The following is a 17,357-nucleotide window of genomic DNA, read 5'->3' on the forward strand; positions in this document are numbered from 1 at the left end:
GCAGTGGGTGAGTTTTCTTAAAAACTAAAACCTCAGTGGGTTGCCGATGATTTTGCTAATTTAAATTTATGTGGGTTTGGATTTGATAATGACAAACTTGCTGAGAGCGGTTTCCATTGCCATCCCTATACTTGAAAGTCACAGGAATGACATCATTAAGCTAGAGGGACCTTAAGTTAGCTCTTTGATGTCATCTTGGTATGTGAGGATTAAATGTGATTTAAGACACAAGAATGGTATCACATTGCATAGGGATGGCAAAATACGAGTTCAAATTTGGGTTTGCAATGCCAGAAACGATCCAAATATATTTTTTAGATACCTAGACCGGGCTTAAAAAGGTCGGCATTGGGTTGGATTTTTTAATCACCATTTTTATGCCCAGATTTTATATTTTATAATATTATAATGTATATTTTTTTAATTTTTTTAATTTCATAATTTTTTAATTTATTTTAATAAAATATGAACTTTAAATGTTTAAAATTTTACATATATGTAATATATGGATCAAATAAATATAATTATTTAAAATAACATATATTTTATAAATTTTTTAATAAAATTTGGGTTCTGGGTCGGACTTCAAGCTTATTAAAAGATGCTCGAGTTGGGTCGGATGATACCCGGGCAGCCAAAGGCGGACCTACACGTGGGCTAGACCGGGCTATAGCCCGGCCTAGTCCAGTAAAAATCATTTATACCCCTTACTTTTTTATCAATTTAGTAAACTAATAGAGTTTTTATTTTATATTCAAATATGTCCCTAACTCAATTACCCTTATGTCTTCATCAATTTAGTATACACAACAGAATTTTTATTTTATATTCAAATATGTCCCAAACTCAATTACCCTTATATTTTCATCAATTTAGTATAACAATAGAACTTTTATTTTATAATCAAATATGTCCCTAACTCAATTATCTAGGGGTGGGCACGGTTCGGTTCGGTTCGGTTCGGTTCGGTTCGGTTCGGTTTGAAATTAAGTAGAACCGATTTAAATCGGTTATTTTATAAAAAGAACCGAATAAGAACCGAACTCAATAAGAACCGAACTCAAACGGTTCTTTTCGGATCGGTTCGGTTTTTTTGGTTCTGGGCCTATTGGGCCTATTTTTAATTTTTAATTTTTTAGCCCATTGGGCCTCATGAATGTAATAATTTTTTTCAACAATTAATTTATCCTAATTTTATTACAAATATTAACAATAAATACAAAGTATTCAAAACACATTTTATCACTAATAGCTTACTAACTATTAATAAGATACTCCCAAAATATGAAATATTAAAATTTCAAAATACATAACCAAACTCCAATACTCCATCTATATAAACATAATCATAATATTATAAAGAGAAATAACACATGTTTGATTTGAATAAAATCATGTCTGATTTGAATAAAATTATTAACACATGTTTGATTTGAATAAAATCAAAAAATAATTCGGTTTTTCGGTTCGGTTTTTCGGTTCAGTTAAGTGAACCGAATACCGAACCGACATTTCGGTTTTTTTTACAAACGGTATATTCGGTTTTTTTAAAAAATAAAAACCGAACCAAATTAAAAAAAAAACCGTCGGTTCGGTTCGGTTTTTTTAACACTACGGTTTTTTTGCCCACCCCTACAATTATCCTTATGTTTTCATCAATTTCATATAACGATAGAGTTTTTATTTTAGTTACAAATATGTCCCTAATTCAATTATATTATTTTCAATTGAAATTAGTGACTTATTTTATAAAATGATTAAATTATATATTTATTGAATAGATTGAAAACATTAGGGAGCTAAAATTTTATTACTGCTTTAATTTATTTTAAAAAACTTCTAATTGAAAAAAATATGTCAATATAATGTAACATCGTCAATAATATTAAACATACTTACAGAAACAACATATAATATCAATTATCTATATTTTCATAAAAATTTTATGTGAATTTTCAGATTTTATTTATTAATTATATTAACTAAGAGGACAAGTTGGAAAATAAAATTTGAGTATTTAAGGAGTTTTTGATAGAAGAATCATCAACATCTAGTTCTTTAAAGGGAGATAGAGCACCTCACGAAGAAACAACTGCACCTAAACATCTTTTTTGCTGAATTTAGTTTAGTTTATTATTGAAACTTTTGACCAATAATACTTTTACAATTTGAAAGGATGAATAAAATTTAATTGTTTAATTTATTAAGTCTGGTAATTTAGTACTTCACTTCAAATATAAAAGTTTTACTTGCAATTTTTAATTGATTGTAATTACATGTATTGATATATTTTAATTTGAAATTCTTAATTGATTTTTTAATCCTTATATAATTACATGTTATTATATGTTGCAATGTTAGATTCTATAATTGAAAAATAGTGTTTTCATATTTGAGTTGCCTTTTGTTTTCTACTATTTTTTATAATTATTTTTGTTTATAGTATATATTTAGAGGGATAAGGTTATTGGTGTTCCTCCTTATTTAATGTATTTATTTCTACATATAAATTTTTATGTTTGCTTAAAAATATAAATTTTAAAATTTAGCCCGGGGTAATATTAAGTCCTGGATCCGCCCCTGTGGGCAGCATCACTTGGATCCAGACTAGGCGAGTACTTTTTACACCCCTAATATTGTAGGTTAAAGCTCATTGGTTTGCTTTACCATTTTCAGATTTCATTTTAAAATGTAGAAGAATGAGTAAAATCTAAATTGATTTTAGTCTTTATCTCTCTTAAAATTTGACCTCAAGTTGTCGTCTAAAATAAAATTACTTGAACATTTGATCAACCCTTGAGAACTCATTCTCTTCAACTAATTAAAATGATAACTATCAACTATTAAAGATATAATTGAAAATGCTTTTAACATGTTAAATTGCTTGTGTTAGTTACAGTGATTAATTGCAAATGGACTGGATGAAAATCACTTGACGATAAGATGAAAAACAACATGCATTTTGAGTACAATTTTTGCAGATTAAAAAGAGCACTTTAAATACTTCAAAAAGCACTTCACGTGCGAGCGTATGTTGTAAATATGAGCAATTTAAGAGATCTAAACGTCGTTCTCTCTTTAGTGTTTTTTTTTTGAGAAGATTCTCTCCTCAGTTAAATCAAGTAATGAAATAGCCTTAACCCAAAAAGAGAAAAAAAAAAAAAAGATAATGATGGTTGATTTTGTAGAAATAGGCTTATGGGCCCTATCACATAGCAGCCCAAAGTTTAATTCAGAAACCAAAGTAGAGAGGCCCAATATTGTGCCATTACCCACTCTTATTGAAGAAACTTTTCAGATGAGCTGCGTCTGTAACTGCCTTGTTGATGAAGAAAACGTGAGCAATTGGATTTTTGAGGACAAGCTCTTGATGGTTAGTTGCAGGGCGGCATAATTTTTATAAAGAACCTAAGCGTGATTTTCCTTTAAAATTAATTACACAAGTAATTATCAGAAGAAGAAAGGGCCGTCCTCAGCCACTATTACAACACTGGCTATAAATTTAATATTAGACCAATTGCATATAGCCACGTGTCGCCCTCAGCTCAAACAAATCAGTCTCCGTGCGAGGATGTCTGTCCAGTCCTGAAAAGATACCAAAACAAACGTTGATTCTTCATATACCTTCATGCGCTTTACCAAGAGATAACTCTACCTTCATCACAATTTTGGCTTTCATGCGGTAGCAAATTAGTAATTCTACAATTCCTCTGAGGCTAAAAACGTAACTAAGGTGTTCTTCTGTTGCTACAAAGAGTGTGGTTTCATGTTCATATTTTGGTGAGACCTCTCTTTGTGTCTGTTCACAAAACAAAAATGACTGCTTTGAAGTCGGCTTTGATCGCCAAAAAAATGGAAGCTTTTGTGCTCATTTTGATGCTTGTTTTGTTGCCATTAGTCCACTCCTCCAGTAGGCACGCAAATGTTAACATTTTGCAGCAGTCGCTGCATTAGCATACCCCCTTAATCCCTTGCAAATTCTTTCCAAATATGGTATTGATATTAAGCTAATGTGAACAATATTTTAACACCCTATAATTCCATGTTACAAACATACCTTAGGGGAATAATGTGTGTAACGAGTGCAAGGCACTTGATAGCCACAAGAAACTCGAAAATGTATTAAAAGTATCAAACATTATTATGGTCACTACAACAAAGAAGACTTTTTGCGGCTGAAAATAATCCCCGTAAATAAATAGTTTTGGCTGCAAATAACCCTTTTGCGGCTGAAAATTATGTATTTGCGCCAAATATTGGTGGTTGCAATAAGTGGCCTCGCAAAAAGTCCCAGCCTTTTTGCAACCAATTTGTACCCCTGCAAAAATAATTTGCGGGGAACTTTGCAGCCATAATATTTCCCCGCAAATAAATTCAAGACACTCTTACATTTTGCTACCACTTTTTACAGCCAATATTTTCCCGCAAATCTTACATTTTGCTACCACTTTTTATAGCCACTATTTTCCCCGCAAATAACCTCGCAAGCATTTTTATTCCCAAATTGATTCCACTACAAATTTTGTAAGCTTACTTTTCATTTCACTAATTCAATTATTTTTATTGTATTTAGTAATTATAGTAAACACAATTTATTGAAAATATATCAATTAACTATTTTTGTATCAAACATAATATTTTCTGTATAGTATCAACTCTAAAAATCCACCAAAGACTAATATATTGCACCAAGTACATCAACCAATCTTATTACAAGTATCATCTCCAAAAAGACATGAAATACCGACATCATATCTAAAAAGAATAATGGGCTTTTACAATTCAACTCAAACCTCTATTAGGTAAAGCACCACCACTATGTAGCAGCAGAACAATCCACTGGAATGTAATTCATTAATCTTGAAAGACAGAAAAAATAAAAGAAAAGATTACAAACTAAACAAACAACTGATCATAACATATTGAATCACATTGTTACAACTAACAACAACAAACAAATCCATACACAAGTCAATTTTCCAACACTTCCAAATCAATTTTCAAACTAAATTCCATTATTAAAATGCCACAACACATTAACAACTGATGATCTTAAAGAGAAAGCAACAGCTGAAGTACTATAGAATAAAAATGCAAAAAATAGTTGATTTGAAGAGTAACAAGGTTAGCTGTATAAGTTAACTGACTTGCAAACCTAAGTACGTCATCAACGACCCTCCAATATTGGGGAATCAACTTGAACATCTGTCCCAAAAGTTGCATGATAATCATGATGTGCACTGGAAGCATCCGTAACCTATTACATCAATAAATACAAACTATTATAAATAATAGATTCAAATAAACTTAACTAAATTATCAAAATATGTAATACATGTTCACTTCTAACCAAATTGATTTGACATCCACATTTATAAGATTGGAAGTGAGTCTGAATCAATCGAAGCTCTTAATAGAGTTAATCATACTTCAACCTCAATTCATTTATCACAACCCCGTATTCTTTTTGTACCTCCATACGTATCTCATCACGTATTCTACTCTCATTAATGTTGTTACTCCTTGAAGAACTTGTTTGCATGCGCTCCCGTCCATGCGCATCAAGCCCCAACACATCATTAAATATATCCTCTCTAATAGACTAGTTTGTTGATCCTCAGATATCTTAAAAAGACGTTCATTGAATTGACTCTACATAATTAATACAATCCACAGAAAGATAATTACAAAGCACAGTAATAACAAGTTTCTTTTATCATAAAAATTTAATGACAGGTATATATTAACTAAAATAATATACTTACAATAATATTTGCACTCTCTTTGTCTCGTATAGTTCCATCTTTTTTAGTTCGAGTCTTGATATATAAGCTGAATCTATCAGTTTTCTCTCCTCTTTTTCTCATCTGAATAATAATACCAACAGATCATGTTTTTTTTTTTCAAAAAGTGCTTCAAATCAGTACATGGGTTAGCAACAAATTTAACTCAACATATCCATATTGATGGAAGGACAAATTCATTGATCTAATTGATTAATAAAGCATTAAAAAAAAACCTCAAGTTTACACATGAATGTCAGTAAAAGAAAGCTGATTAATCCATTTGATTGATAAATATTTACCTCATCTCGCACTTGAGCAAATGACATGCGGCCAGTCACATGAAGTTGTCTTTGTTTCTTACGATTATTCTTACTTATCTCAGACAATGCCTACATGATTTATTCATCTTCATTGTTCATGGAAGCAAAAGCCATTACATTATTATGAACTAATGTGACATAGACATACCTTTGATTTTTCAGTGCTCCAATAAGCAACTAATATCCTCAATTGTTCTGCAACAACTCGAGATGGGGTAACTATTAGTAGTTGCTTATCATTGACAAATGGAGTGTACCATTTTGCCTTCACTCGAGCTTTCCAATCTGTCCATCTTTCTCCAACTTTCCTCAAGCAATGTGGCTTATACTCTTGTGGTGCATCCGTATTATCTTGTTAAGCAATACATTGTTAAAAACATTAACAAAATAAATCAAATTGATAAGTGGATTTTATACCTTAACTTCAGTCCAGATGTATTCTAATATATCATCCGGCATATCACTCCAACGTAAATAAGTAAGAGGAACTTTTTGTGCATTTTTTGCTATGACTCCAAGTTGGGAGTTAAATTTACTCGCATTTTGACCAATTGGCTTCCATTCACTATCAAATTCTAGGTGAAGTATTTTCCCAGTTCCCCATTCAAGAGCACCACGAGCACATCCTCGACCTTGTGTAATTGAGCTTCCACAAAGAAAAATTAAAAAAAATCATAAGTTAATAATAGTAATATTATTACTGTGAAATGAAACACTTAAATAAACACTCACTACCTCATTTTCAAATATTTTTAATTTAATTAACTCAAATGAATAATATACTATTTTGAATAACACTAATATTTAGTAGCTGATCCATTTGATTGAGATGTATTTCCTGTTAGGAAATTGGTGGGTAAAGCAGGACCACAGCTAAAATAAAATTAGAAATAAAATAAAGAACAAGCACAATAGAGGACACCAGAAATTACGTGGTTCGGTTTTTAGCCTACATCCACGGGCGAAGACAGAAGGAAATATTTTACTAGTGAAAAGGAGTTACAAGTATTGTAGTATTTTTGCTCACTACCCAAAACCCCAATACACCTAAACTCTCAAATTACTAAAATAAGAGCTTATAAATGCAAGCTTTTAAACTCTCTCTCAACTCCCTAAATTGCTCTCTCAAGATTGGATGCATAAACTCTTCATCTGCACTTCTATTTATAGCAAACTAGTGGCCAAGAAAATCAAAGCCGTGTTCACCAAATTCTTCATCAAAACCGTGTGCATCAAATTCAATCTTCAAACTTGTTGCAAGCTGACCATTCTTGTTAAAGCTTCTAGATGCAGCCATGCCAAACACTTCTAGATGCAGTCACGCCAAACACTTCTAGATGCAGCCAACTTTGACATTCTCCCACTTGGAGATTAAATTGAAAAACAATCAATCTCCACACCATCCTTTCTGCTTCGCCATAAACATGTTGCCTACGTTTCTGCTAGGCCACAAGAGGATCTACTCCAGACAAATTTATCAGTATTTATCGGCTTGGTTAAAACATCTGCTAGGTTCTCTTTAGTATGGATTTTCTGCAAATCCACACTTCCATCTTCCACTACTTCTCGAACGAAGTGATACTGAACTCCTATGTGCTTTGTCCTGGAATGAAAAGCTGGATTCCTTGCAATGTGCAAGGCACTCTGACTGTCACAAAACACAGGAATTTTCTGTTGTTTGTGCCCGAGCTCCTCCAATAATCTTTGTATCCAGATAGCTTCCTTGCAAGCTTGTGTAGCTGCCATGTATTCTGCTTCTGTTGTAGATAAAGCCACAACGGTTTGCAGTTTCGAAACCCAGCTTACAGCTGCTCCCGCAAGTGTAAACACATAACCAGTAGTGGATTTCCTTTTATCAAGGTCTCCTGCAAAATCTGAATCCACATAACCTCTGACAGTAAACTCTGATCCTCCATAACATAATGCAACATCTGAGGTTCCTCTGATGTATCTCAGAATCCTCTTCACAGTTATCCAATGCTCTCCACCTGGATTCGCCATGTATCGATTGACTGCTCCCACTGCTTGTGCAATGTCCGGTCTTGTACATATCATAACGAACATTAAACTTCCCACTGCTGATGCATACGGTACTCGAGACATCTCCTTCCTCTCTGCTTCATTACTAGGACACATACTTGAGGATAATTTGAAATTAACAGGAAGTGGGGTAGAAATTGACTTACAATCTTGCATGTTGAAGCGTCGCAAGATTTTCTTCAAGTAATTCTTCTGTGAGAGTCAAATCTTCCTGTTATTTCTGTCTCGGTGAATTTGCATCCCTAGAATCTTGTTTGCTGGTCCCAAGTCCTTCATTTCAAACTCCCTAGCTAACTGTGCCTTCAATTCTTGGATTCGATCTTTGTTGGGACCTGCTACCAACATGTCATCCACATACAACAGTAAAATGATGAAATCATTATCTTCAAACCTCTTGTAATATGTAAAATGATCTGAACTGAGTCTGTTGTATCCAAGGCTCATGATGAAGGAATCAAATCTCTTATACCAACACCTCGGTGCCTGTTTGAGACCGTATAGAGATTTGTTCAACCTGCAAACCAAGTTCTCATTTCCTTTTTCTGCAAAACCTTCTGGTTGGAGCATATATATTTCTTCTTCAAGTTCTCCATGAAGAAATGCAGTTTTCACATCCAACTGCTCAAGATGTAAGTCAAATGTAGCACACATCGCCAAGACTACTCTGACTGTTGTGAGTCAAACCACCGGAGAAAATATCTCGTTGAAGTCAATACCTTCTTTCTGAGCATATCCTTTCACCACCAATCTCGCACGATACCGCTCCACTTGATCATTGCCATCACGTTTGATCTTGTAGACCCATTTGTTTCCAATGGCTTTTCTTCCATGTGGTAGTGGTACAAGTTCCCATGTCTTGTTCTTGTGTAAAGCTTCAATTTCTTCTTGCATTGCTGTCATCCACAAAGCAACATCTGAGCTGTTTAAAGCTTCATGGAAAGTTGAAGGCTCTCCATCCTCTGTTAGAAGACAGTATGCAACGTTGATCTTTGTAACATACTCCGAGTGCCACGCCGGCGGTCGTCTCTCACGAGTTGACCGACGAACTTCTGGAGCCTCAGACTCGACTAGTTCTTGTTCTTCGTGCTCTGGTGCTGCTTCCGAAGAATCTAAATCTTCTGGATTATTTTCTACATATACCGGCACAATCTCTGACTTTTCTTTTACAGTGCCATCATCTCCATCTTTCATTTGCAGTTGATTTTCTACAAAAATAACATCTCTGCTGATGACGATCTTGTGGGCAGTGGGGTCCCACAGACGATACCCCTTTACTCCATCAGCATACCCCAAGAAGATACATCTTTTAGATTTTGGAACCAGCTTTGTTCTTTCTTGGGCATTGTACATCACGTACACAGGACATCCAAATGCATGTAGGTAGGAATAATCAGTTGGCTTTCCAGTCCATATCTCCATCGCCGTCTTCAACCCAATAACTGTAGATGGCGACCGATTTACTATATAACAGGCAGTTTTGGCTGCTTCTGCCCAGAATGAATTGGGTAGACCAGCAGTCCTCAACATAGCTCTTATTCTTTCTGTAAGAGTTCTGTTCATCTGCTCCGCCACTCCGTTTTGTTGAGGAGTGTATGCCACTGTGAACTGCCTCTGAATACCTTCTTGCTTACAGAAAGCAAGAAACTCGCTGTCTGTATACTCTCCACCATTATCTGTCCTCAAGCACTTGATCTTTTTAGTAGATTCAAGTTCCACCCGCGCTTTGTATTCTTTAAACACAGGAAATACATCTGACTTTTACTTAATTAGATACACCCAACATCTTCTAGAATAATCATCAATAAAAGTCACCATGTACTTTGCACCTCCCATGGATATATCTGGCGATTCCCAAACATCAAAATGAATCAAGTCTAGAATGCATTTACTTCTAGCAATAGATCTACTGAATTTTAATCTATGCTGCTTACTTGTAACACAATGCTCGCAAAATGGTAAACTTACCGATTTGAGCCCCGGAAGCAATTTTCGCTCAGAGAGAATCTTCAAGCCTTGTTCTGACATGTGGCCAAGTTTGAGATGCCACATCATCGTTGACTCTTCTCCATTTGATGCGACACACGCATCAGCCTCCTGTAGTGTTTCTCCTTTAAGCATGAATAGATTAGCACCGATCTTTTCTGCCTTCATCAATACAAGCGCTCCTTTAATGATCTTCATAATTCCATTCTCCACATGAGTTTTACACCCATGATTGTCTATTTGTCCCAAAGACAATAGATTTTTCTTCAGGCCGTTGACATGTCGTACCTCCCCAATTGTGCGAATTGTACCATCAAACATTTTTATTTTGATAGTACCAATACCAGCGATCTCCAAGGCATGATCGTTACCCATATATACAGATCCTCCTGAGATAGGTTCATATGTGTGGAACCATTCTCTCCTAGAGGTCATGTGCCAGGTAGCTCCTGAGTCTATAAGCCAGACATCAGAAAGTCATTTTCTGCCTTCTGAAACAGTTGTTGCCTCACTGTAGAGAATTTCGCCATCATCCGAGGTACTTGCTACACACCCCTGAGCATTTGATGACTCAGGTTCTTTGCCATCTCTTCTCTTCTGGTTACTCCAACATTCTTTCTTGACGTGCCCTTTCTTGCCACAGTTGTAGCATTTAACATTCTTCTTACTTCTGGATTTTGATCTACCTTGATTTTGACTCCCACTGGGGCCACGTTCCGTTGATATCCCTCTCGTCACCGATAGCGCCTCCGCTTGCTGCGAACTTGCTTGTCTGTTTTCCTTATTTTTCCGCCAGCTCTCCTCATTTAATACGGAGGCTGCAACATCGTCGAAAACTAGACTCTCCACTAGATTGTTGTTCGTCAGGTTGATGATGAGTTGATCATACGAATCTGGTAGACTTTGAAGTAGAAGCTCTGCATGTTCATTTTCCTCTATATTATGACCCAACGTTGTGAGTTGTGAAAATAGAGTCTTCAATGTGTTAATGTGATCGGTCACCATTGTAGATTCTGCCATTCGAAGAGTATAGAGTTTTCTCTTCAAGAAGATTTTGTTGTGTAGTGACTTGGCCTCATACAATTTTGTGAGAGTATCCCATATTTCCTTCGCCGTATTTTTCTCTGCCACACTAGATAATACTCCATCCGCAAGTGCCAAGTGTAGATCAGAAATGACGTTACCGTCTACCTCGTTCCACTTGTCATCAGTTATCTCCATGGACCTTTCTCCAATTGCTGCCAAACAATTATTTTTCCTCAATACAGCTTTCATCTTCATTTTCCACAACGAAAAATTATTTCCGTTTCATACTTTGCCGCCATTTTGTTGATAAATATTGCACACAAGCTAGTATACCACCTTGAATAATTGTGAGTATGTGTGAGAATGCACACCAGAAAAGTTCCCAGGAAAGACTGGAGGGGTCACAATGGTCCCACTTAAAACCCAGACTCCTTAAGCTCTTATCGCCTTTATAACAGAACTTTCCTAGACATGTACAAACCACAGTTGCTTTTCTCACACTACTATTCCCTGCTTTGCACCGAAAAATTCTTGGATCGCTACCACCGTTTCACGTGAATAGTACTGTATACGTGAATAGTACTGTATACGTGAATAGTACTGTATACGTGAACAGTACCGTATATGTGAATAGTATCGTATACGTGTACAGTGCCGTATACGTGAATAGTACCCCTTACATGAACAGTTCCCGACTCTAAAAATACAACCAATAGCTTTGATACCACTGTTAGGAAATTGGTGAGTGAAGCAGGACCGCAGCTAAAATGAAATTAGAAATAAAATAAAGAACAAGCACAATAGAGGACACCAGAAATTACGTGGTTCGGCTTTTAGCCTACATCCACGAGCGAAGACAGAAGGAAATATTTTACTAGTGAAAAGGAGTTACAAGTATTGTAGTATTTTAGCTCACTACCCAAAACCCCAATACACCCAAACTCTCAAATTACTAAAATAAGAGCTTATAAATGCAAGCTCTTAAACTCTCTCTCAACTCCCTAAATTGCTCTCTCAAGATTGGATGCATAAACTCTTCATCTGCACTTCTATTTATAGCAAACTAGTGGCCAAGAAAATCAAAGCCGTGTTCACCAAATTCTTCATCAAAACCGTGTGCATCAAATTCAATCTTCAAACTTGTTGCAAGCTGACCATTCTTGTCAAAGCTTCTAGATGCAGCCATGCCAAACACTTCTAGATGCAGTCATGCCAAACACTTCTAGATGCAGCCAACTTTGACATTTCCCTGGGTTTTACTAGAAGATGTTCCTTTACGATGTTGAGATGATTCTGTCTGACACCGAGCCTCTAATTCTTGATGAACAACCACCTCTATAGAAATGCCTCTTGCCTTCTTTGGTGCCATAATAAAACTGCAATTGATAGATTTACTGGACCATATACATAATAAAATAAGCATGCAAGTCAAAATATTGATTTTTCACATCATTATCAAGAATATTGATAAGCATCCAATACCATATACATAATAATATTTAAACTCAGTAAAACATATCCAAGTCAATCATCACTTTTTAATTTAAAATTAAAACTAAATAAGTCTTTTCAATGTTTACATTATTGTTTAAAAAAAAGGAAACATAAAATGAACAAGAAAACAATCATGTTAATCACACTTTTCCATGTCCACATCATCATCAAGAATATTTGTATCTACGGTTGTTCCATCCACCCCTTCTCGAACTCAGTTAACATCTTTACTGGAACTCAGTTAACATCTTTATCATTCATATATATAGTGTCATTAAACTGTTGATGCAGATGTAACTCTACTTGAGGAACTATCTTCGGAATAGCAGAAGAATCTTTGGAGTACATGTCAAAGAAGTCTCTGACCGTCATCTTAAGAATAACATGCCAATTAGGACCAATAGGGTCTTGCACATAGCAAACTTGTTCTGCCTGTGAAGCAAAAATGAAAGGTTCATTACCTATTTGATTATCCTTGTACAACAAGTGATTAAAATTCATCATTGGGAACTTCAAATGATCTTGTTTCTTTCCAACTTGGTTATTAACCCAGTCACACTTCAACAACACAAATTTCATGTCATTGGTATATCGAATTTCAATCACATCCGTCAACACTCCATAATATGTAACTTCGCCTAAGCGAGGGTTTTTTTCCCTTACACTTGCATAACTTACAGTATCCACTTTAGTAACAACACCAGAATTTTGGGTAGTTTTATTTTTATCAATGTTATTTGTTCGAAATTGGAAGCCATTGATGATATATCCTTTGAATCTCTGAGAAAAACGATCAGGACCATTTGCTAAAATATTGATATTTTCAGGAAAACTCACATTTGAGGATCGTCGTAAATTTTGAATCTACACAAAAAAAATTAAAAAAAAAAGATAAATCAAGCATTTGATTTCAAAAATTATGATAACTTAAGATAATTATAAACTCACGTGATTCTTAAACCATGTGTGAAATGTCTCATTATGAACTTTATTAACATAATGACGCCTCTTACTAGGCATTTCTTGTTCAGGTAAAGTAAGATGTTTTCTGAAAAATAAACTATAATTAATAACACAAATAATATCAACTATTTCAAAAGTATTAATTATATTAATAACAAACTTATCTTACTTACTCTCGGAAGGGAGTGATAGCATCTGTGTTGACAAGCACATACCTATGTGCTTGTGTCCATGTTAACTCATCAAGAAGTACTTTAACTCATTTTCCCAATGGACGACCATTTCTATTTCCTCCATCATCATTGCGAACTGGTCGATTAGTTTTGGTTTCCACCTCATCTAGATATCTTGCACAAAAGTTCATGCATTCTTCCATCAAGTATCCTTTTGCAATTAAAGCTTCAGGATGTGCCCGATTCCGCACATAAAATTTTAGTGTTAACAGATACATACATTATGCATGCATTAAAAGACTAAATTTTTAAACATAAAGATTGTTAAACAGAAAATTAATTAAAAAATAATTGTATACCTTTCAATGGGATGCATCTATCGAAATTACATAGGTCCTGCAATAAATGTCTCTTCAGCTAAATGGACAGGCAGATGCTCCATTACATCAAAGAAGGATAATGGAAAGATCTTTCCTATATGACAAAGTGTAAGTACAATATGCTTTTGAATTTTCTCTAGATCAGATGGTGTATTCACTTTTGAACATATTTGCCTAAAGCAACTCGATAGTTCAGTCAATATTTCAACAACATTCTTGGGCAGCGCTTGACGTGCAGCAAGAGGAAGTAATTGTTGCATTAAAATATGACTATCATGACTCTTAAGACCCTTGATACTACACTCCTTCATGTTCACACGATGTGAAATATTAGATGCATAACCATCTGGAACCTTTACTTCCTTTAATACTTTGAGGAACACTTCTTTATCCTCTTTACTCATTGTAAAGCAAGCAGAACGTAAAAGTAGTTTGCTGGAATCTTTTTGTTGTTGAGGATATAGGTCTGTCCTTATGCCTAATTCTTGTAAATCACGTCGAGCTTTCAGATTATCTTTAAACTTTCCAAGAACACCTAATACTGTCCATAATACGTTATCACAAACATTCTTCTCAATATACATGACATCAAGATTATGGCGAATTAAATTATGCTCCCAATATGGTAGTTCAGAGAATATAATTTTTTCTTCCAATTTCCTTGGTTAGTCTCACCATTTTTTCTCTTTATAAGATCTTCCTTTTTATTGTCTGTGAGTACACCATCTAATTGTTTCTTCACACCAGTCCTAGAAAGCTTTGGTGGTGCATATTCTCATTCTTTAATACCATCAAAAGACATTTTATCTTCTCAAAATCTATGAGACATTGGCAAAAATCTACAGTGACCCATACAACAAAACTTTCTCCCATTTGACAACCAACGAGATCTAGTGTTCTCATTACAACAAGGACATGATGTCTTACCTTTAGTACTCCAACCCGACAAATTAACATAGGCAGGGAAGTCACTTATAGTCCACATTAATGTTGCACGTAATTTAAACATTTGATTACTTGATGCATCATAAGTTGAAACGTCTTGAAGCCATAATTCTTTTAATTCATTAATCAATGGTTGTAAGAACATATCAATCTTATTACCAGGTGCTTTGGGACCATCAATAAGCATTGATAAGATAAAGAAAGGTTGCTTCATGCACATCCACGGTGGTAAGTTATAAGGCATTAAAACAACAGGCCATGTACTATGAGATACTGACATAGTTCTAAAAGGATTGAAGCCATCAGCTGCTAAACCAAGCCTAACATTTCAACTATAAGTTACAAAATTAGGATTCTTCTCATCAAATAATTTCCAAGCAGGAGAATCTGCTGGATGCCTTAAAACGCCATCATCAATGCGACTTTCTGCATGCCATTTCATAAGTGAAGCTGTTTTTGATGACATAAAAAATCTTTGTAATCTTGGAACTAATGGGAAATACCTTACTTGTTTAGCAGGTACCCTTTTCACTTGAGCGCCATTAGCACCAGCATCAAATTGTTTGTATTTAGATGTGTCACGTATACTACAACGATCAAGTTTCTCATCCTCATCTTTAAACAACATGCAATTGTTAGGGCATGCATCCCATGTCTTATATGTGAAGCCTAAATCAAAAGTAATCTTATTGGCCTCATAATATGAGTCTGGTAGTTTTACATCTTCAGGAAATGCTTCTTTAAGTAACTGTAATAATAGTGTAAATGATCTATCTGTCCAACCACACAACACTTTTATATGCAAGAGTCAAACAATAAATGATAATGCTGTGAACTTTTTGCAACACGGGTATAATGGAGATTCTTCCTCTTGAAGCAACTTTAAAAACTTAGAAGTTTCAGGATTTGGCCCTTCACCATAATCTGTTTCCATTGGATAATTCTCACTATCACTAAGATCCATATGTGGCATACCTACTGCATCATGTACCATTCAAACCATATCATAATTTATGATTAAATCATGAATAACCATATTACTATGTGTTGTATGCATGGATCTATTAAATTCTCCGTGTTTAGTCCAAATTCTATAAGTAGGCAAAAATACATCCACTATTATGTTAGCTTATATGGCTATAGATATTGATTTTGATGGTAACAAACCACATGTGTTGATTAAACAAAAATTTATGTATTATGCTTTTACAATAAGAAAATGTATTTATGGAGTTAAGTTGTTTTTCAAGTTGTGGACTAAAATGAAAGAATTTTATAAACTTTGATTTTAATAATTATTTTTTTGAATTTCAGATTTGGACCTATTTGAAAATATTTAAATATTTTGGGCCATTCTATAACTTCACATATTTTTGGTCATATCTTAATTTCAGAAAGTTTTGGGATTAATAAAGTAATATTTAGAAATTCTAAAATTGGACCTATTTGAAAACTTTCATAACGTTTTGGGCCATAATATAGTTTTATAAAGTTTTAGGGTCAAACTATAATTTTGAAAAATAATTCACAGTAGCAGTTACTGTAGCAAGCGGCTATCCAAATCCTGACAAACGGTAGACCAGATTCAGGCAGATAGTTTCTAGAACTTAAACGGCTAACCAGATTTCACAAGCGGCATACCAGATATTCAGAAATTCAAATTTTGGCTTTAACGGTAACATTAAGCGACTGACTGGAAGTCCATAAACGGTAAGCCAGTTATGACCAAAATGTGTATAACAGCTAGTTTTTGATCTAAAACTATAAAAACTCAAATCCAATTCATTTTCAAGCTCTCCAACAAGCAAAAACAAAAAGCATACAACATATTTTGAGCTCTCAATTCGCAAGTCATTATTCATCGAATCATTACTGTTCTTCAATTTGTACATCTACTCTTTAAGAGAGTTTTTGTTGTAACTTTCGTTTCTTCATCTTAATTGTGAATGTTTAAGTGTGTGAGACACTTGAATGAAGAGATTGGGAGATAATCTCTTTGTTGTAATGGTTCATTGACACCTTGAAGTCAGTTGTAAATATTTGAAGCCTTGAAAGGCTTGTATAGTGAAATCCTCAAGTTTGGATCGCTTGAAGGCGTGGACGTAGGCGGGAATTTTGAACTAATTGCCTTCAAATTTATTAAGGCATTAGATTGGATTGTTGTGTGGCTTTGTTGGGATAATTTTTAAAATACCAATTCACCCCCTCTCTTGGGTTGCACACTTGTATTTCATTTGGTATCAGAGC

At 34.5% G+C, this 17,357-nt stretch overlaps 1 protein-coding gene across 1 annotated transcript; it reads right to left on the reverse strand.

Moving 5' to 3' along the window:
* Nucleotides 1-12,886: 12,886 nt before the first annotated feature.
* On the reverse strand, nucleotides 12,887-16,074 carry LOC18031247. The gene is made up of 6 exons (XM_006420874.2): nucleotides 15,925-16,074; nucleotides 15,614-15,858; nucleotides 15,093-15,430; nucleotides 14,175-14,706; nucleotides 13,598-13,697; nucleotides 12,887-13,513 (listed from the first exon to the last, which is right to left on the reverse strand). The coding sequence occupies exons 1-6, from the start codon at nucleotides 16,072-16,074 to the stop codon at nucleotides 12,887-12,889; spliced, it is 1,992 nt and encodes a 663-aa protein (XP_006420937.2).
* Between the last annotated feature and the right edge of the window lie 1,283 nt (nucleotides 16,075-17,357).

Source organism: Citrus clementina, unplaced genomic scaffold (assembly GCF_000493195.1).
Source record: "Citrus clementina cultivar Clemenules unplaced genomic scaffold, Citrus_clementina_v1.0 scaffold_9, whole genome shotgun sequence".
Classification (NCBI taxonomy): domain Eukaryota; kingdom Viridiplantae; phylum Streptophyta; class Magnoliopsida; order Sapindales; family Rutaceae; genus Citrus; species Citrus x clementina.

What these genes read in the sequence shown, in the direction of transcription:
- LOC18031247 (XM_006420874.2), bottom strand. Translation starts at nt 16,074, where the DNA reads ATGGATCTTAGTGATAGTGAGAATTATCCAATGGAAACAGATTATGGT. An exon ending in GTACCTGCTAAACAAGTAAG is followed by an intron (nt 15,431 to 15,613) that starts GTATTTCCCATT and finishes TTGAAATGTTAG; the next exon opens with GCTTGGTTTAGCAGCTGATG. An exon ending in GTCGGGTTGGAGTACTAAAG is followed by an intron (nt 14,707 to 15,092) that starts GTAAGACATCAT and finishes TATTATGGACAG; the next exon opens with TATTAGGTGTTCTTGGAAAG.